This window comes from Heloderma suspectum, chromosome 1, assembly GCF_057233095.1.
Source record: "Heloderma suspectum isolate Gila_16-S chromosome 1, 16-S_ref, whole genome shotgun sequence".
In the NCBI taxonomy this organism is placed as follows: domain Eukaryota; kingdom Metazoa; phylum Chordata; class Lepidosauria; order Squamata; family Helodermatidae; genus Heloderma; species Heloderma suspectum.
In genome coordinates this window covers 270,644,870-270,666,374 of record NC_139458.1, presented here as the reverse complement: position 1 = coordinate 270,666,374, position 21,505 = coordinate 270,644,870, and the positions used below count along the sequence as shown (strand labels likewise).

The 21,505-nt window shown below is 42.3% G+C and overlaps 1 protein-coding gene across 7 annotated transcripts in view; it reads right to left on the bottom strand.

Moving 5' to 3' along the window:
- Positions 1-21,183, bottom strand: part of NBAS (NBAS subunit of NRZ tethering complex) — a 233,290-nt gene extending 212,107 nt beyond the window's left edge. For all 7 annotated transcript variants that reach the window (XR_014786542.1, XR_014786544.1, XR_014786543.1 and 4 more), the window contains exons 1-9: positions 20,969-21,183; positions 17,561-17,615; positions 15,781-15,817; positions 14,767-14,844; positions 12,771-12,818; positions 11,424-11,467; positions 10,264-10,397; positions 9,356-9,489; positions 9,173-9,271 (exon numbers count right to left, since the gene is read on the bottom strand). Coding sequence is in view for 4 of the 7 variants with exons in the window: in XM_084826593.1 (XP_084682719.1) it covers positions 9,173-9,271; positions 9,356-9,489; positions 10,264-10,397; positions 11,424-11,467; positions 12,771-12,818; positions 14,767-14,844; positions 15,781-15,817; positions 17,561-17,615; positions 20,969-21,094 (755 nt within the window). In the remaining 3 variants the exon portion in view is untranslated. The remainder of the gene's footprint in view (positions 1-9,172; positions 9,272-9,355; positions 9,490-10,263; positions 10,398-11,423; positions 11,468-12,770; positions 12,819-14,766; positions 14,845-15,780; positions 15,818-17,560; positions 17,616-20,968) is intronic.
- Positions 21,184-21,505: the final 322 nt, after the last annotated feature.

The window sequence follows — 21,505 nt, the reverse complement described above, 5'->3', positions numbered from 1 at the left end:
GGCAAATTCTTAAAGAGCGGGGAGTACCAGACCACGTTACCTGTCTCCTGAGAAACCTGTACGAGGGTCAAGAAGCAACAGTCAGAACCGGACATGGAACAACCGATTGGTTCAAAATTGGGAAAGGAGTACGACAAGGCTGCATATTGTCGCCCTGCTTTTTTTAACTTATATGCAGAGTACATCATGAGAAACACCGGGTTGGATGAATCACAGGTCAGAATTAAGATTGCTGGGAGAATTATCAACAACCTCAGATACGCAGACGATACCACCCTAATGGCAGAAAGCGAAGAGGATCTCAAGAGCCTCTTGTTGAGGGTGAAAGAGGAGAGTGCAAAAGGTGGTTTGAAACTCAACATTAAAAAAACTAAGATCATGGCATCTGGCCCCATCACTTCCTGGCATATGGAAGGGGAAGAAATGGAAGCAGTGACAGATTTTATTTTCTTGGGCTCCAAGATCACCGCAGACGGTGACTGTAGCCATGAAATTAAAAGATGCTTGCTCCTTGAGAGAAAAGCTATGGCACACCTAGACACCATAGTAAGAAGCAGAGACATCACCTTGCCGACAAAGGTTCGTATAATCAAAGCTATGGTTTTCCCAGTAGTAATGTATGGCTGTGAGAGCTGGACTATAAGGAAGGCTAAGCGCCGAAGAATGGATGCTTTCGAACTGTGGTGCTGGAGAAGACTCTTATGAGTCCCCTGGACTGCAAAGAAGTCAAATCAGTCAATCCTAAAGGAAATCAACCCTGACTGCTCATTGGAAGGACAGATACTGAAGCTGAAGCTCAAATATTTTGGCCACCTAATGCGAAGAGAAAAGTCACTGGAAAAGACCCTGATGCTGGGAAAGATTGAAGGCAAAAGGAGAAGGGGATGGCAGAGGATGAAATGGCTAGATAGCATCACCGATGCAATGAATATGAACTTGAGCACACTCCGGGAGAGAGCGGAGGACAGGAAGGCCTGGTGTGCTATGGTCCATGGGGTCACAAAGAGTCGGACACGACTTAACAACTGAACAACAACAACAACAAATGACAGGTAAAATAAAGCTGCCATATCAAGTTAGACAAAAACCAGTCTACAGAACTAAAGGCGGCAAACGTATGGTTGCAGCACATACTTAAAATTTTAAAACAGCCTTTCACAGAGCTGGTAGAACGCACCACATAGTAGAAGGAGCTATATTAAGATGACAAGAGATGAAAGAACCTTATGAAAGCCACAGATAAAGGTCTGTACTCACTTAAATATTATTAACTTTTTTAGGACTGGTCAAGAGACTCAATAATAAAACAGAAGTTGACAGATAACCTGAGGCTACCAACAATCCAGATATTTTGAGTTAGATATGCTTAGTTTTCTATATCATGGGTGAGCTATAGTTTGGCCAGTTGGAAGCAGGAGGGGAGGAATAATACAGTGCAACACATATATTTCTTCTCCATTTCTTTTGCAGAGAACAAGGAATCAAGATTTTCACTGGAAATGCTATTCAAACTGTACTGTCCCTACTGAAGTGCTAAGAGATAAGCACAATATAAATAAAACCCATTCTATGTATTAGACCTAATGCTGATACAGGCCCAGTTGAGACATAAATATATCAGTTGGATAAGCTAAGAGAGGCATGAGCTTTGTGTCCAGGCACAAGCCAGGATCTTAAACCAACTCCTAATTGTGGCTTAAGATCCTGGCTTGTTCCAACCTGGGTAACCATCTTTTCCCAGTTTGGATGTACTGGGAAACTGGGTTAATAATGGCACAGGAGAGAAGATTTTGTCACAAGGCTTGTGCATATCTTAGCTTATGAAGTCATGTTTGTCCTAACTGGGCTATATTCACTTAACACAGGGGTGGGCAATATGGTGCCGTTGGACACCAATATGCCTCCAGATACCATTCTTGGCACCCACCAAGGTGCCCTACCCCCTCCCACTTTAAAAACAGTAATGAATCAACATGTTTTCTTATTGGCAGCTGGGACTGCTGAGAAAGAGGTTTCTGCTGGTGCTGAAAACGGAGGGTTCAAAGGAGCCATTTAGTGTGTTGGGGCTCAGCCTTCAGGAGATTGTCACAGTAAGAACAAAGATGTTACTAAAATGGGGGGGGGGGGCACGTTCTTGGCATTAGTGATAAGAAATCTTCAGAAAGACCTTAAATTTGATGCAGTCTTTATTGCCCCATTCCTATGTGGAACAACAAAACACCTAGAATCAAGGTGTCAACAACACAACAGCGGTGGTTTGCACAATCACGGAAGAAACATAAGCCACAGTGTCTTATTTTCCCTCCTGTGCCAATTGCAAGCCATCTAATTAGCATGTTTCATTCCTATCCTTTGTTCATTTTATCTCTTGCTCACTGCTCTGAAATCTTTTATTCATTTTATCTCTTGTTCACCACTCCAGAATCTGTTTAGATGTGCTGTGGTATATAAATGTTGTAAATAAATACCCTTGACCTAGGGCTTCTGGGTAGTTTGTAAACCACCCCAGCCACCCACTCTCACCAGGTTCGGACGTCATGACAACCCATGGATAATTATGCTAATTCGGCGGCTCGCTACCAGCATGCGCAGGGAGGGAAAATAAGCCATGGTGGCTTTTTCCCCCCTCCATGATCATGTGAACCCAGTCAATAACACATTTTGGAAGGTAGATTTGCAATTGGAATTTAAGAAAATAGTGCAATTTGGGTAGCGATGTGTCAGTGGTGGAAGAAAGGCGATAGTAATTTAAGCAGGAATATAGAACACCTGTATGTTTTTAGCCTTGAAATCTTGTAGAGGGCCTTCCTTTTAAATATATATATATATATATATATATATATGAATGAATGAATGAATGAATGAAAAATGAAAGCTCAATATAGTAAATCCAAGGAAAGTTGACAAAGAAAATGGCAAAATTATATCAGTACTGAAATGGAAAGCTATTTGTCGGAGAAGGCAAATGGTATCTCCACGTCTCAATTCAGATGGAACGATAAACCATTGTTTGTCATTATGAGAACCAACTGCATGGAGCCAGGGGCTCTGCTCCCTTCTCCCTATCCTCTCTCTTTCACATGTGAGGGGAGGAAATTAGAAGCTGCCATTTCAAGTCAGATGCAAAGGAGGAGAGGAAAGGAGGAGGGCACACACGAATCCAGGGCTTACCACAGCTCATTTTCGTGGTTTGTCACTGCATCTGATGACACCCTATGTTGTAATAAAAACAATTCTCTTTTTATTACATTTTTATTCCTATCAAATTATAAGCCTGGAAAAAGACACAACCTTTCATTTTAAAGAGATGTGTATCAATACCACAAGATAATGCTGGAAGTGTTTAATGAAAAATTTTGTACAGATAAAGTGGCACTGAGAGGGAAGTATTCAAAACTATTTGCAATATAATAGGAAACAGACTATTTAATCCATGTTGTTCTGTTAAACGATATCAAAAAATGTGCAAATAAGAGACAGAGAGAGAGAGCCAGTGCTACGTTAGCAATAGCTAAAATGGTTATTGTGTGAAAATAGAGAAATAATAGAAAGACACTTATAAGAAAATAACTTAAAAACCTGGTAATATCATGTTAGCATTCAAGATGGCTGCTCTAGTACATTTACAGAGAGGAAGTGGAAGGGCTGTAAACTCACTTAAAGAAAGGTAGCAACCACTTATTTTGTATTGGAATTTAAAAATTGAGGAAACACATTCTCAAATTTTGCCAGCTTTCCCTGCAAGCCAAGATCACAAGCCAAGATCAAAGCTTGATTTGCAGTCAGAGGGTTGTATCTAGTGTTAGACTAACCTAGCTCAGTCTTGCAGTACAAAACCACGGTTTGACATTACATCTAAACCAAGCCTCTGCTGACGTAATCTACTAACATCTATCAAATAAAAACCATTTACCAAAGACAGGAAAAGCTATTGCAGAAAGGCAGAAACAAAACAATCTATTTTAGTCAAGAAACAACTTATTTCCAGTAATTTCCCGCCCTCACCCTTTCTTGTCCAAGTGACTTTTTCTATTAGCCTGACTTTTTATTATCCACCTGTAGAGTATGATCCACAACTTCTAGAGGAATTAATAGCTTTATTAAGAAATAATGTGGTGATGACAACCACATTACTTTCGCACCTATATAGTGTTCCATTTTAAACATTTGATGACACTGTTGCATGCACCAAAGTGTAAATATATGATACTGTAAAATCCATTATACGCTGGAACAGGTTTGCAAAGGATGGCTTTCCAAAAATGTTATTGTGGATCTTTATAGGAATTCACTGTAGGAAAGGGAGAAAGGAAGGAAAGAATGAGGTCAGTTCTTTGGGATGCTTTCAGTCACTGGAAACTGAACCCTAAAGCAATGAACCAGGAATGGGGTGTTACAACAAACTGCTCCAGATTAAAGCAAGTGCTGCATTTGGATGTATTCCAAACCCAACTTGCCCCCTGCTCTGAAGAGCAAACAACTGCTTTCTTAGATCAGGAACTCAGCCCAGAGCCCCTATCTTACATTTTGCCCCACAGCACACAAGGTCTCCATGGAAAACCTTATCTTAACCCTCACCTTCCAAAACTATACTGCCACAACCCCTTTTGTCAGATCTGTGATGTCAAGAATGTCAAGAAAAGATGACACCAACAGTTTACCAAGATGCTGCAGCTGCAGCAATGAGAAATGGCCTAGCACAGAAACTTCAGCTTAGGGGTAGTTCCTTATTTACAACTAGTGAATTGTCCTTCATTTTGACAGGTACATTGTGGGAGGGCCTGTACATTGCAAGGAACACTGGGGGTGGGGGGGCAGGAATGCATCTGTGTGAATTCAGCACAAAGATACCAGCTGCACACAAAATCCCAGTCAGTGACTTGGTTTACACGACCCATAGGTTGTTGGGTTAAGCACTGGGTTAGTTAGCCCCTAAACAACCCAGCCCTCCGGGTTCAGATGATATGCTAAGCAACCTATGACACAGCCAATCATGGGTTGCTAGGGAACAGTGGAAGTAGTGGATGTGCTGCACACAACATGCCCGCTCTCTCCCGCTCATGCACTTAAACCCATGGGTTAAACAATGGGTTAGAAAATGCACTGCCATGTTGTGCAAACTAGCGGTGAAGGTCGAGTCATCCATAATCAGAGGCAGTGGGCAGGTTTTGCCTATGCTGCAATATTTGCTCCAAATGCAATGCTTTACTCATGCAATATGAGTGAAAGACAACCGTCGTTACATATGAAAGGGATTCATTATAAGACATCATTGGGACGGAGGCTAAACCTGCCTCCTCCCCAAGGTGACTACATGACATGGATGAGGAGCAGGTTTTGCCCCCTGCAAAATATCTTTGCCCCATCGGCCCATTACCTTTTCCCCACAGAACTCAATGCAAAGGGAGGTTGACCTGGTGTGGAATGGGGTGCGTCTGCCCTTGAAGGACCAGGTTCGCAGCCTGGGGATCGTTTTAGACTCCCAGCTGTCCATGAGGGTCAGGTGTTGGCCATGAGCTGGGCAGCACTGTACCAACTCCATCTGATACGGCAGCTGCACCCCTACCTCCCTAACCATATGCTCCCATCAGTAGTTCATGCCCGGGTCTCCTCTTGCCTAGACTACTGTAATGTGCTCTATGCGGGGTTACCCTTGAAGATGGTTCAGAAGTTGCAGCTGGTGCAGAACGCAGCAGCCCGCCTGATTAAAGGCAGCCATCAGCAAGATCACATCACTCCAGTGCTGAAGGAGTTGTACTGGGTGACAGTTGTTTTCTGGGCCCAATTCAAGGTGTTGGTATTGACCTTTAAAGTCCTATACGGTTCTGGTCCAGTCTATCTTAAGGAGCGCCTCCAGCAACACCAGGGACGTCGCTCAACAAGATTGGCCTTAGAAGGCCTTCTGTCTATCCCATCAGCCAGGACAGCTAGGCTGGTGAGGACTAGAGGGCCTTTTCTGTGGTGGCCCCCACTTTGTGGAATTCCCTCCCTAGTGACTTCCGCCATGCCCCCTCTTTGATGAGCTTCTGCCGGGCTTTGAAACCTGGCTGTTCAGGCAGGCATTTGGGTTAGGGGTTTTTTTTAGAGCAATGTTGTTTTGTTGATTATGTTGTATTTTAACATTTGCACTGGGAGGGCTGGTGTTGTCTCTGGAGGCTGTAAAAATGATAGCAACACACCCTACCACACACAATAATCAGCACTACCAATTCTACAGCAAGAAATAGTCCTTACTCCCTCAGAAAAGTGATTAAGCTCTCTAAGAAATCTATGGGGAATAACAGCCTTGTTAAGAAGGAATTGAACACGAATAGAATATTTTCAGCAGAGTTCAAAATATTCAAAACAAGAAGGGAAACAATGGACTACCGAGAAACACAACGCATGTCCCACCCCTAAGCGGTATAGTCACAAAGTGGTTTCTTAGCATATCTTTCATACTCACTATCTTAGCCCAACATATTATAAAAGGAGAACAGAAAGCTTTAGTTATTAAAGTTTGGCGGTTCTGTTTGAGCAATGGGCAAAACTCCAAAATCCACAACCAAGCTGGCTTAAAAATAAATCTATTTCAAATATGACAGAAACACATTAAAGAATCTGAATATTATCAATGTATTTGCAAAAGCTTTAAAGGCCAACGCACACACCATGCTCTATTTGGTTTATTCTGTGCTGGAACAAAATTGCAGAAGTGTGAGGGGAGGATTTCTGCCAGCAATACTTGTGACATTCCAAAATATTTGGTCATTTTGGCAACACAACTTTATCTTGCTAGAAAGAAATACTAACATTTCTGGATGATCATTTAAAAAGAAAAGAAAGGGGGAACATAACACATAAGAACAAATTCATTTGGGAGCTATCACCATTGCTACAAACCTTCTATTCCACCTTCAGTGATTATACCCAGCAAGTCGGTTTAACACAAGGGACGCAACTCATTCAACACAGAGGGCTATATGAGAATACTGTGAACTAGACGAAACACAGTTCATATGCTTATTTCAAGGTCACACAGGGTTTTCATTCCACTGGTTGGAGCATCCCTAAACAGAGTCCCTCTCAAAACACTCCACTGGCGGAAAAGGAAGGGGAGGCAATTTTCACTCACACTCCCCTCCCTCTGCAACACCCAGCACCACCTCCCCCACTGTTCTGGAGGATCCTCCAACCCTGTAAAGCAGATTTTCAGGGGACATAGGGGGCTGCAGGGAGAACAAGGAAGATTACTGGAAGCAGTTCTTATAAAAATTGGCATTTTTACACATCCAGTAAAAACACTTCTTTCTCGCCAGCTTTTCTGTGGCCTCAGAGACTACTACATTTGAAACATTCCGCTGTTTTTTAAACATCAGTACTGTATTCCGATGTTCAACTTTTAATATGGTTTGATGTTATTGTTCCATTATCGTGTTGCAAGTTTGTTCCAGACACTTACAGGCAGAGAAAAGGGCCTAAGTTTAAAAATAAACAGGGAGACAGAGGGGGTCATCACTGATTGGAAGTGTGTGATTGGAGTTTAAATGAAATGACAGAATTGGCTACAAGTTTTTGTTTAGCTTAACGAACAACATTTAAAGCCATCAACAAGTTCTCCCTTAAGAATATTGGTGTTTGTGCCAACCTTTGAAGCCCTGAATGGCTTTGGACCAGAGTATCTATGGGAACATCTCCTCCCATAGGCACCTGCCTGGGCCATTAGGTCATCTTTTGAGGCTCTGGGTGCCCCACCAAATGAAGTGAAGTAGGTAGCTACAAGAGAGAGAGGTCTTCTCAGTTGTAGTGCCATGCTTATAGAATACCACCCTTCCGAAGGAGACTCGCCTGGTGCCCAGAGTTACCTTTTCAGCACCAGACAAGACATTTCTCTTTTCCAAGGCATTTTAGATTTTTATTATTGCAATTTTATTTATATCCCACCTTTCTTTCATCATGGAACTCAAGGTGGCTACATGTGGTTCCCAGGTGGTCTCCCCTCCAAGCACTGACCAGACCCAAACCTGCTTAGCTTCAGCAAGGTGGCTGCCAAGTGTGCCTTCAGACTATGTCCTTATTTCGCAAGGTTTTAATTTTTTATTACGTTCGTTGTTTTAAGCCTGTTTAATCTATTCTTTCATTTGAACTGCCCTGAGAAGCTTTGTTTACCATATCTACTGAAGATCGGGTGCAAAACAATGCGTTTAAAAACTGAGAAGATATCCATCCTCAAATGGAACAAATTGTCTTTAGAAACTGTGGAGCCTCCTTCTTGGAAAGCCTTGAACTAGGCCTCTCTGAAGTGCTCTAGCTTCTAGACCATAGGTGCAGAACCTCTTTCATCCCAACGGCCTAATTCAAGTGTGGAGATGCTTTCTGGGGTGGGTGGGCCCAAAAAACCAAAACTACCAGCCTATTTTAGTTTAAAGCTCTTGCTGCCAGTATTTAAACCTTAGGAGAGGCAATTCAGCCTTTTAGATTGGGGGAAAACTGAACAAAACCTGGGAAACCACCAAACAATTGGCGGTTGGAGGAAAGGGGGTGGGGCCAGGCAATGGGATATGGCATTCTGGGAAAACACAGAGGGCCAGATTGGGACCCCCAGAAGGCTGGATTTGGCCCCCAGGCCTGAGGTTCTGCACCTATTTCAGACTCTGTAAGCTCAGAACAACAATCAGACTTGTAGGATGAGTTCTACAAACCTACGCATTTTTGCTGAGAAGCAAGCCCCACTGTGTTTGATGTGGCTATCTCCCAGGTAAAATGCATAGGAGTGCAGCCTAGGCTGCATTTCTTCTTGATTCTAGAATAGCTGTTAGAAGTGGAAACCAATCAAAAGAAGCCTGAGGGCTGCAGCAGTACAATGAGCAGGAGTCATGCAACATATAAGAACCTTCACCTAGCACTTTTGCGCGGGCACCACAATTTCCAGAGGATCAATCTGCTAAGCATTACAAGTGACGGAGTACTAGAACCAAAACTGTGTTTGTGACAATTTTCCAGCCATCCAAACTCAAAAGGAAACAGAATCACACCAGTTTCTGTAAATGCCATTGAATGATACCTTCCATCAATCATCTCACTGCAATTCAGAAGAGAATGGGACTGATGACTTGTTACAAAATGCAGCCAAACTGCATAAAGCACATCACTACTTAATTTTTAAAAAAATCTTTCAACTAAACAAACTTACCGGTGTGCAGGATGATAAATTACTGCTGTTATTCCATGGACGTAATGGCTGCTGAAGCTGAAACTGTGGCTCTCTTGGAAGCGCTGATTAGTTCCGACACTAGACGAAGAAAAAGTACATAGTTTATTTTACTAAAACTGGATTACCAATTAAATATTGGTGGGTACAGGAAGTTATATTTACCTCACAAGGTAACTTTTTAGTTCACCACGGTAATTGATGACTAGCAGTTCAGCTGACCACTGGGCACTTGCTTTGTATTCCAGAAAGATCAATCCTGCAATAGCGTAGGTTAGGTCTCCTGGGAAGCTAGCACCCTATCACAAAATAAACATTAAAAATATATCAAAAATATATTCAGCAAAGTTACTTCAGGAACTAGGAAATTGCTCAAATAGGATATTCGCTCCAAACAGCGACTGATTTGGTTGGTCATACCAATATTCAACAGAGAATGCATATTCTTGAGTACTGCTGATATAAAAAGAGGCTTTGATACATTACAATCTGGACAATAAAACCAAACAATCACTGTACAGATATTGTTCAGTGATGTATTAATGATGCTTAAGCAGCAGGTTAGCAGCATGAAGCTCTTTCCAATAATTATAGAGGTTCTTTTAGAAGCTGCCTCATCTTGCGCTTCCAAGAAGTTACAACTGTGTGATAAACTGCACACCAGACAGCCTGATTAGTATATTTATGGTGCAATAAAATAAAATGATTAAGCTGCTGCATTAAGCAAGATTTCTGACCCATAGGAAGCAGTCAATTTTTACTAGTTCAGGTGCTAAACCACATTGTGTCTGGAAATGCTATTTTTGGAGGGTTGCAAAAACTGCTGTTCCAGTCAATATATCAGCGGCATTGTTGGCACAAATAAAATTAATGTGGATTGTTTAACCATCATGCAAACACTGAATGCAAATTTACCAATAAACATGCAAAACAACTATTCAACAAAATGAACAATAAAGGGTTCATAATGCAAGCTCTCAATGCAAGTGCATAATATTAAAAGCGTAATGGCTCAGAAGCTTCCATTTGCATACAAATTGGACTTGTAAGATCTGGAAAAGAAAAGTAAATACCGGTAAAATGACCAAGAGTTCACTGCCGACCAAATCGAATACTCTCACAGTTCCTGTGCTTTCACCATAGGCAAGCAAAGTGCAATCATGACTCCATGCCACACGTCTCCATTGTGGGTTGGGATCCTTTGGGACTACATGGGGGTGGGAAGGAAGAGGGGGAGAGAAGGTATGTTAATAAAGCTAGTGCTAAAGTTATACATGATTAGCATTTTCATGTTTTCCAGACAGAGGGCTCCATCTCTTGAATAACACATATTCATTTAAATCAGTGCAGCTTTTCCTTTTGCATATCCATGCCAAAGTTATGCATTCCTGTTTAATTCTAGTCTGACATACAGCTGTTCTGCATGCTGCTAATCTCTAATGCTGAAGTGAGTGGGAGTGATTGCCATCCATAGTGTCAACACGCCCAATTCTTAAACAACAACAATGGTGAAAGCTATGGAAAGGGAAACTTATGGGGCCAGGGGTGGTGGGGGACACCATGTTTACACATTTCATAGAAGGTAGTGACCTGGTTCGCATGATCACCACAGCCCATCATGGCTTATTTAAGCTACAAAGAGCTGCAATGCCCATGAGCGCCAACTTGCCTATTCAAGGCGCAGCTTGTTGCGTCATCTGAACCCAGGCAGCAGAGGTTGTTTGCAGGTTAAACAACCCTCAAATAACCCATGGTCTGTTATAGGGCTGTTTAACCCTTATACACCCCCTGCCGTTTGTAAACTTGCTTGGAAATATTGAGACAAATATCAATGTTAGGGATTTGGCTTCCCTGTGTTGCCCCACCTGAGCTAAAGTATTCCATGGGCTCACATGATCCCCTTCCCTTTTATTTCTTTTAGTATGCTTCCAAATCTGGGATGAAATTGAGCACCACAAGACAACTTGATAGCTGATGAAGAAGAAGTTTACATTATGAAGGTCTTCATATGGAGGCTGTTTGTCACATGTAAACACCCTCAAAACAGCCCAATAAGGACGGGGCATGCTCAGTGGGCACAGAATAGACTGTCAAGGGAAGGATAGAAACCTGGAGGAACTGGAATCCTGAACAGGGAACATTCCTGACTGCAACATTTTGTTGTGGGCCCTGCTTGTTAGTTACTATTTTTTGTTCTTCAATTGTAATATACTTGGATATGGAAGTTACATACCTTGACATTTCCCAATGACAGACCCGAACTCATCCTTTGCAGACCTGCAACATTTGATTTCCACATATAAAACCTCATATGCAATTCATGCTTGTCCTAATTCAGGGCCATATTGTTTGTTGTTTGTTTAAAAGAAAGAAACGCACACAGCTTTTGCACATTAACAGCATACTAAACTGTTCAAGCAGATTTTTTTTTTATGCAAGTGAACATGCATTATCAGTTCCTCACATGCTGTGACATAACAATTAAGCAATGCAGGGGTGGGCAACTTGTGGCTCTCCAGATGTTTTGGCCTACAACTCCCATCTGCCCCAGCCAGCATAGCCAATGGTGTGGGATCATGGGAGTTGTAGGCCAAAGCATCTGGAGGGCCACAAGTTGCCCACCCCTGCACGGAGAGCACAGTGGAAAGAGTAAGGAGAACGAAGAGATGTTTGAACAACATTTAGCAGAGAAATAAGAGTAGCGAGGACATCTGCGTAGTGGGATTTCTGCAGTCATGTTCGGATCTAGCACTTCTAGCATGCCATACAGCAACTGTGCAAATGCCCTTTAATCTATCAAGTAGCCTAGGGGAAAATGCAGTCGCCAGGTCAGTAAAGAGAATATTGTTCAAAACACCATGTAACACAGCACTGCCCTTTTTTCTTATGAAGATGAATTCCTACACTGCTGAAATACAGAGCCATCTGTGCAGGAAGCTCTGGGGTTCATATGCTTAAAGAATGGCTAATTTTTAGAAGCTGATGTCCACTAAGCAACACTGGATATATAGCCACTTAAGCACTGTGTTCTACATGCTACTACAAAAAAGTATTCCCTCTCCTGAATGGCTGCATAGCCTCAAACAAACCTATCAGGTGACTTTGAACTTTACAGATTTAACATATAAATTCTAAAGAGAAACTATACAGTGAATCTGATTTGAATAAATTGCATCTATGATGAAGTCCTTAGATTTTAATAGATTATTTCTTGTACAGCAATTATCAAACAGTCCTTCAATTCAGCAAGTGTTTATAAAATATTAAAGTTCTTCAGATTAAATATGAAAAATAGAGACAAGAGTCGTACCAAATTTTTCACCATCCACTTATTCAGAATTTATCTCAATACCTAGAGCAAAATTGGCTACTAAAACTCAAATGACATTGCAAATTCTGACAGCTATTATATGACCTTGCAAATTCTAATTGTTAAAACAAAAATAAATGAGGGACACACATTCAGTTACAATTTTTGACTGAAATCCTACACACGTTTGGCTGGGAATAAACCCCATTTAGCCCAATGGGGCTTATTTCTGAGTAAACATGCACAGGATTGCACTGTTATTTATCATACCTTATCTCTATACACTGGTCTTGAACAGCTGCTAACAGTTTTCCATTGCTAAAAGAGAAAAGGCTTGAATGAAAATCCCAACATAATAATTACTGCTTCCAAAAGAAATTATTCTCAGGGATAATTTTATAAACTCAAGGTCATAAATCTAAAGTGAACATGAGTTAGCATAAGTAAGCTACTGGAACATGAATTATTTCATATACAATATTAGAACCAACAGTCACCATGACTCACAGGCCAGAGTGCATGAGAGAGTACTAAACATCATCCAAACAGGGATCAAAGTCACAGATAGTGATACAAAGAGCCCATTAGGTGCCTGGAGCTCATGTTACAGCTTTTTGGGGTCATAAGCATTTTGTTAAAAGCTGCAAAGGTCCATCCAGTTATTTCATTTGAAAACATAAAAGTGAATATTAATTCATTGTAAGCAAAGTGTTGTATATCTGTGTGTGTTTTTATTTCACATTAATATTTTGTTTATTCCTCCCAAAATTCGCATTGTACGTAGTTCTGGAAGGTCTCCCAACCCTTGGGAGAATCTTTCCAGGAACACAAGGAGCTACAACCACAGGGGTCGACTCCAGAGGGTAGTGAGGGACAGTAGGTGCTGCCCCACCCCAATATTTCCCACTATCTCATTTGAACCCCAGCTTTTAGCCATACTATGTTAAGGTCCTATATAGTATGGATGAAATCCTTGCTACCCTAATAACAGTCACTGCTGCACCTTCATTCCTCCAAACTAGAGTGAAGCGGGAAAGGGGAGGGGTGTTCTGGAAAAAGCCCCAGTGCTTTCATAGAATGCCCTTTGCATCCCAGGATTTGTCTTTAAAATGAAAATGAATGCAACATACTAAGTCCCTTCTGGATGTGGATTATTGCTCAACAGGAAAGGAAACATGAGGAGAAACAGCCTCCTGTATATGTCTGAGATCTTTCATGAAACAATTTTTGACAAGTTATCCAGAATGTTCTTCCCTATAGCCCTGTCAACACTAACTGCCATTACTCATTTTGAATTCAAAGCCTATGGGAAATAAAATCCTCCAACATACACGCAGGCGCAGAGGTTTAGTGAAGGAAACCTCTAAACCAATTCATACTCCCCAACCAGTTACCTCAGAGGACATTCCCACCATAAGTCATTTCATTGTAACTTGACTTGAATGACAGATCTTGCTTCCTGCTTCTGTGAAGCACTTTTAATTTGCTCCCCTCCCCACAAAAAAAAGATTATTGTTTAGGAGAAAACCTCTTATTCCTTTGCCAAGATGCATACACCAACTCTGAAACTATTAAATACAAACCCAAGGATATAGAATTGTGGGCTGTTTATTTGACGTATACAGTGACATCTGTGTATACGGTGCCTTACAGAGTACCATAAGCAAAGAGGAGCCTGAAGAAACATAATTCTATACAAGACACACAGTATCAAAATCAGTCTGAATCCAGACTTAGTTCTACTTTAAATATGACTAAGTTGGGATCCAACCCAGTGTGTGTCAACTATATGATAAAACAGAGAACTTTTGTAAATGTAGGCACCAGATCAGATGAGTGAAGACCTAAGCACACAGATAAGAGGAGTAATCTCATAGCTGGCCAATTCTGTTTTTTTGGCTTAATTTGACTAGGAATAAGACCTAGAACGCATTTTCATTGCAAATTACTGGCCTGAAGGGACCCAATCTGAACTGGGGCCACGGCAGGGAGGACTAAGTGTTAAATCCCCCCCACCCCCCATGCTAAGGTCCCAATCCAGATCAGCTCCACCACACTTACTTTTGAGTAAGAAAAAACAGACATAGCAGCATGTGCTGTATTAAAAGTAACTTTTAGTTTGAACTCTTAACCAAAACACACACACACACACACACACACATTCTACTAGTAGAAAGCAATTCCTCTCTCACTGATGTCTGGGAGCAATCTTCCACCACCAATACCAAATGACTCGGACTTTCAAAGGAACAGAAAAGTGACCTACCGTGCAAGCACCAAATGCCAGTTGATCTGCTTACTGACCAGGCGGACGAGTCCAATAGGGAGGGAAGATTTTGCAGGACTGGAAGTACAAACAAGTTTCTGTTGGAGTGTGAAAAGCTCATATATCTGAATTTTAGAATAGGCATGTTTTATCCTGCCATTTTTAAAATATTTCTCAACTTGATTTCATTTCATTTAATACATTTCTGTACTGCCCAATAGCCACAGCTCTCTGGGCAATTTTAAAAGATTTTAAAATGTTAAAAATACAATATTGTGCATAATATAAAAACAGTTTAGCTACAAACATATAAACAGACAAACACACATACATGAACACATATCCAAACAATATCCCACAACCTGATTAAAAACCTATCATATGCTGCCGAATACCTGGGACTACAGGAAGGTCTTAATCTGGTTCCAAAAAGATAACGATACTGGCACCAGGTAGGCCTCACTGGGGAGTTCATTCCATAATTGGGGGGCTGCCACCGAGAAGGCCCTCTCCCCTGTTGCCACCTTCCAAGCCACCCTGTGAGGAGGCACCTGGAAGGGAGCCTTAGATCATGAGCGAAGTGTATGGGTAGGTTCATGCTGGGAGAGGCATTCCATCAGATACTGTTTTACTATTGTTTTATTAGAAAGATTTTTATTCTGAAAGGCAGGATACAGGTGACGATAATAAAATTAATAAATATCTGTACAATGGCAATTTTGTCAGCCCTGTACAACTTCTCGAATCAGACCTATGCTCCCAAAGAGTTATTTAAAAAATACATGCAAATTATTATAGACTGGCATTGATTCAGTATCAGTACTGGGATACATGCACAAAAAAGATTGGTACCCTTTTTATTTAGCAAAAGTTATTTTCAAAGATGAATGCTTCAGAACAGAGGTTTGCTATAGCAGCCAAACACTGGGTAACACAACACCTTGCAAATCCCACATGCTCTTACAAATTAACTTAAGACAAGGCTTTGGATAGCTTGTATATAAAATAACTTACCTGTACCACAAATAGTGGAGCAAAAATAAGGCAGGGCCTATGAAATAAGAAAAATATTTAGATAACAAAAAAGGCCTGCTCAAATCTCTGAAAGAAAGCATAATTAGTAGAAAAAGCTATTTTTCTGCAGATGGTTTGCATATCTTCTCTGGATTTGTTTTTCAGAGAAAATACACACACCTAGCACCAAGACATTCAATGGGAAAATAGCTTGCTATTTTCGATCTCCTTCAATTTTGGAAGAGGGAAGGCCATTTACCTTCTTCCTCTCCTTGCCAAAACTCACCTTCTTAATTCTCTTACCCCACCAATCTTACATCTTAACAGTACTTTCCTTAGCTCAGTTATTAAGAAGTTCAGCCATCTATTTTCTGTTTTTATTGGCATCATTCATTCATCTGTTTAGATGCAGAGTGGTATATAAACGTTGTAATTAAAAAATAAATACCTTCCAGTAAATCAGCCTTGCACATTGACCAGTTGCGGACAACAGATCGCGGTTCATTGTGGGTTATTTAACCCATGATGAGCCATGGTGCCTGCGTTTTGCATATGCAACTGCCACTTGGGGGGTTGTTGTGTCAACCGAACCCAATGAGCATAGGTTGTGTGACAGCTAAACAACCCTTGCATAACTCTAAAACAGACCATGGGTTATGCGAGGGTTGTATCTGGAGTTCCCATACTGCAGCTCCTCTTAACTCAGTTAAGGTAGAGGAATCCAGGTCATGAACTTCCATTGCTATAAAGGTGGGCAGCCCAACATACTACCATCAGGACCCTTTTGCTGCTAGGTGCCATGGCTTCCTTGTTCATGAACCTTTTCCCAGAACAAACGTATAACACACATTAGACACTGGTGCTGTTTGCATGACACAACAGCCCACCATGGGTTATTTAACCTACAGTGAGGCTGTGGTGCATGCAGCCACCATTTTGAATATGCAATCCCCGCTTGGGGTTGTCGTGTCGCGTGAACCCGGCGAGCGTGTAAAGAACATATCAAAAGACCTGGATGTTGTTTATATATCAATGCCAATGGAACACAATCTTGTCAGAGATTATGGTGGGGCCAGGGGAAGATGCCGGGAGACAGAAAGGAAACGAAATGCGCAATCCGATGGAACGAGCCCTCACTGCTCAGAAGCCCCAGACTCAGAGGCTTCCAAGATTCCTATGCCCTGCCAAACTGAAGTCAGCTTTTATTTATTTATTTATTTATTCATTCATTCATTCATTCATTCATTCATTTCATTTCTATACCGCCCAATAGCTGAAGCTCTCAATAGCGAAGCTTTTCAGCTTCGGAGGGGGAGGGAAAGAGGCTGGAGGAGGCGGGAGGATAAACTGTATAACTGTAAGTCTCATCCCCTCCCCACACGCAGGAACATCCCCTTTCCCCACCTCTCTGAGGTTGATTTTCCGACTTCAGAGAGGCCGCTGGTTCTCTTTGTGAGGTTGCGAGGGTGCAGGGGTCTGATTTCTGACTCCTCCTTCTAAGGCGGAAGCACTGTCTCTGACCTCAGAAGGGGTTTTCCAAACCATCCTATGGTCCCTGGGACTCTCACCGAGGATTGCTCTCCAAGGAACATTAAAAGGAAGAATGTGTTTCCCAATAATTACTATGCAATACCTGTTGTACTTGTGCCCGCAATACAATAAGTATATGACAATATCAGATAACAAACCATAATAACATATTCAATGAATTCACACCCCATTCATTTCAGCCAAATAAAATCCACTGAACAATCCATCAGAGCAAGCCATGCATATTTACCTGTAATTGCTCTAGTGATGATAAATGATGCCCCTTGTTTCTGGTTGCCTCTTGGCTGCAATTACAAGAAGTGAGTTAGTTTGCAGCCACGGAACTCTTTATTCACCAGCCTTCCAAGTGAATATAGTTTATTTACCCATTGGGCTAAGCAACTATTTTAAAAACTCTATTCCAATTTCAGCTCCAAGGGCCCTTTCAGAAAGTGAGTGATTGGGTGCACTCAATGCTCACAAGCCATGTGAGGACTGTACCAATCCCTGCAAGAACAGCTACAGATCCAAAACAAGTAGCTAGTTCAATACATGTGGTGAAGTCCACACATAAGATAATGCACACACACATAGTTAGCACCTCTTTCTTGGGATACTCCCACAAATAACCCAACTGAGTGCTACAGTCACCGGTGGAAGGTAGAATCTCAATGCAACCCCAATGGCAGAAGCCAAAAATGAAACCTCCAGCATGATGAAAAATGTACATGAAAAAGAACATTGATTTGGTTTGGCTTCAATTTAGCAAAGAGCCATCATACTGGTGTACTGATTATGCTAGCCAAGCAGCCAATGGAATCTGTTACAGACACTAAAAAAGCATGGTTACAAAGGTGATTAAGGGCACAATCCTATGCACGTTTAGACGGAAAAAAGTCCTACAACTCCCAGCATTCTCCAGTCAGCAGTGCTGGGAGTTGAAGGACTTTTTTTACTGTCTAAACATGCATAGAACTACACAGGTAGTGACTCTGCAATGAAAGCAATGGCCATTACCTTTGAGTAAACATGGCTAGGGCTGGGTTGCTAGAATCCTACATGCTGGCTGAGGAATGCTGGAAGCCGTAGGGCTTTTTTCATCTAAACATGCATAGGATTGTGCCCTAAAGATCCACTGCTCTTGCCACTGGGCAAAACAGTCACTCCTCCCTCCCACACATGGTATTTACACACTTCTAAGCTAACAGTAAACACTTTTGCAATTAGACATTTTTGCAAAAACATCCCTTTTCTAATAGCCATGGAGAATCTAATAACAAGGTTACTATTCATATTTACAGCCTTAAAGACTCAAGACAACTTACAACTCCCCACTAAGGGTGCAGTTCTATGCAGGTTTAGACAGAAAAGAAAAGAAAAAAAAGACTTACAACTCCTAGCATGGCTGGCTAGGGAATACTATGAGTTGTTTTGTCTAAACATGCATAGGATTGCATCCTAAGTTTATTTAACTTTTAGAGCTGAATCTTGACCCCACCCGGTTTGGTATATCACACTAACATTATACTATATATATAAATGGAGCTCAATCATTAGAAAGCTTATGTAAAACAACATATAGTGTAATTTAGCATTTGTTGATCGAACAGCAGAGGGATGTATGGAAGTGACTAAGGGAGCAATCCTATGTCCCCTGGGCTCAAAGACAGGGCTCTGAACCCTGAGCCCGGAAACCATACTCCCTGCCCCTACCCCCTACCCCTTCTATCCAGCACAGAGAGAATCATGCCAGTTACCACGCTCGGTAAACAAAACATGGAGACCTGGGGGTGGGGAGGTGTTCCTAGAGGCAGGGAATGGGGGAGACTGGGATGATTAGCTTACGCCTTTTCCTATCACCACTCCAGCCTTCCTTCCTTCCTTCCCCTTCCCCAAAGCTTCCACTAGACAGGCAAAATTGCCCATCTAGCTAAAATGCAGCAAAAGAGGCACAGGGCGCCTCCCTCTTTGCACAGGATAGTGGTAAGCCTCCGGGTTTGGGGGTTTACAAGTACCCAGGTCACAACTCATAGGATTGCACCCTAAGGTTCAATACTCACTTACCTAGGAGTAAACTCCAATGAACACACCTGGGCTTACTTCTCTGTAAAGATGCATAGAATTGTGCTGCAAGGCTGTAATCCTATATCAGGGGTGGGGAACCTCTTTCAGCTCTAGAGCTCAATTCAGTTTTAGAGAAACTCTCAGGGTCTGCACTCCAGTGGTGCGCAGAGCCAAAAATAGAAAAAAATACCAGTACATTCTATCTTAAAGCTCTTAACTGCCAGTAATTAAGCCTTACAAGAGTCATTTCAACCTTTAAGAATGGAGGAAAAACTGCACGCAAAAGCCAGGAAACCACCAAACAATGCATTCTTAGACAAGATGTCAGAAGTAAATCCCACGGTGTTCAATCAAACTAGAGTGACTAAATACAATAGAGAATAGGGCTCCTGTAAGAAAAACATGCATGCATATGTGATGCAGACATACATCCTGTACAGGCGATCAATTACATGTACGACTGACTGCATACAGGTGAGATCAGATTGGTGGCAGGGCCAGTGGGTACAATATCCACACTTTCAATTCCCCCATTTGCAAGAGTATACGCACAATTCATACTCGCCATGTATGGATCATTCATAAAGGGGTTATGTGCATAGGACACAGAATGTATGGACCAGTCTCAGTTTCCCAGCAGGTATACACAACGGACAGGAGGTTACCTGAGTTGTCCGTTTAGAGGAAAACCACACAATGCTATTTTGCTGAGTGAGAATTCTTATTTAACTCACCCATTCGGTAACCCACGTGTTCATATGTTTTTAACTAGCTGTTTACAGACCTGTTTTTTGTCTGCTTGTTTTATATAGTGTTTTCAGTTTTACAGGATTGTTTGATGTTGTGTTTTATCTTATTCATTGTTGGCAGCCTTGGTCACCTTTGTATGGAAAGACAGAATATGTTTAAATAATCCACGTTTGTTTTCAACATAATGGCACTGTATGTCAAAACATCAGAATGAAGTTTGGTACACAAACTTAGGGCACAAGTCTACACTCAAAGATCCAAATCTAACATGACCTGTACACCCAGGTAGCCAGGAAAAGCTAATACACACTATAACTCGTTATCTCCCTTGAAGACCAAGACATGAGAAAAAAAGGTGGAGCCCATGTCTTGTATGTCATGCTCATGCCCACTTGAGGCTCAGCCACCACACCCGTTTGCAAGAGCGCCCAGGAGTCTCAACGATTGCTACAATGGAAGCCCCTTGCCTGTTTTAGACTGCAATCCCAGGGCATGGTCTGAAGGTACACAATGCTGAAACTGAGCAAGTTTGGGTGTAGTCAGCTTCTGCATGGGAAACCGTCTGGGCAGCCCACCAGGGAAGAAAAGCAAGATATGAGTGTTGTAAATAAGTCCTAAAACTTGCTTACTAAGCCCCACTGAGCACAACGGGCGTTCCTTATGAGCCAGCATTCATGGGACGGCTTTGCTAAGGGGTTTGGGCATGCGTGCGAAGCGCGGCCCTAAGGGAGCGAATGACACGCTCTCGTTTCCCACGACCTGATCGCTCTCGACGCGGCCGGGTCTGCTCCCCAAGCGAGGACCCGCAGAGCTCCACAGATGGCTCGGGGGGGAAGCGACCCACCTGAACCTCGGTCTCCGGCGGCCACTCGGTGTTGATCAGCAAATCATAGAGAATGTTCTCCTCTTCTTCCTCCTGCCCCACGTCGCCTCCGGTCGCCTCCAGTTCGCCTGCTCGAGCAGCAGCCATGATCACACGCTGTCAGCGCTGCTGCAGCTGCTACGGCGGCCTGTAGCGGACAAACCCTGTCAGGGGAGACTCTCTTTTTTAACCCTTCCCTCTCTGAGCAAGACGTTCCCGTGCCGACAGAAAGAGCCGCAAGATCGCAATCGCTGCGCGGGCCCTTCCGGGGCAGTAAAGCGCGTTGAACGCAGTCTGGCTTCTTTGCTTAAGTCAACGTGGCTCGGAAAACCCTCAAGATCACGGACTGCTACTGCTGAGGCTTCGTAATGCATATTAACGTCCGTACTCGCCCATCCCTTTTCCCTCCTCGGGTTTTCCACAGAGCATCTTTAAGGGATCTTTCGCGCAATTATCTGGAATAACGGCTCGCGGAACAAAGGGCGGCTTACTTGCCAGTAAAATGCATCAAACTGGATC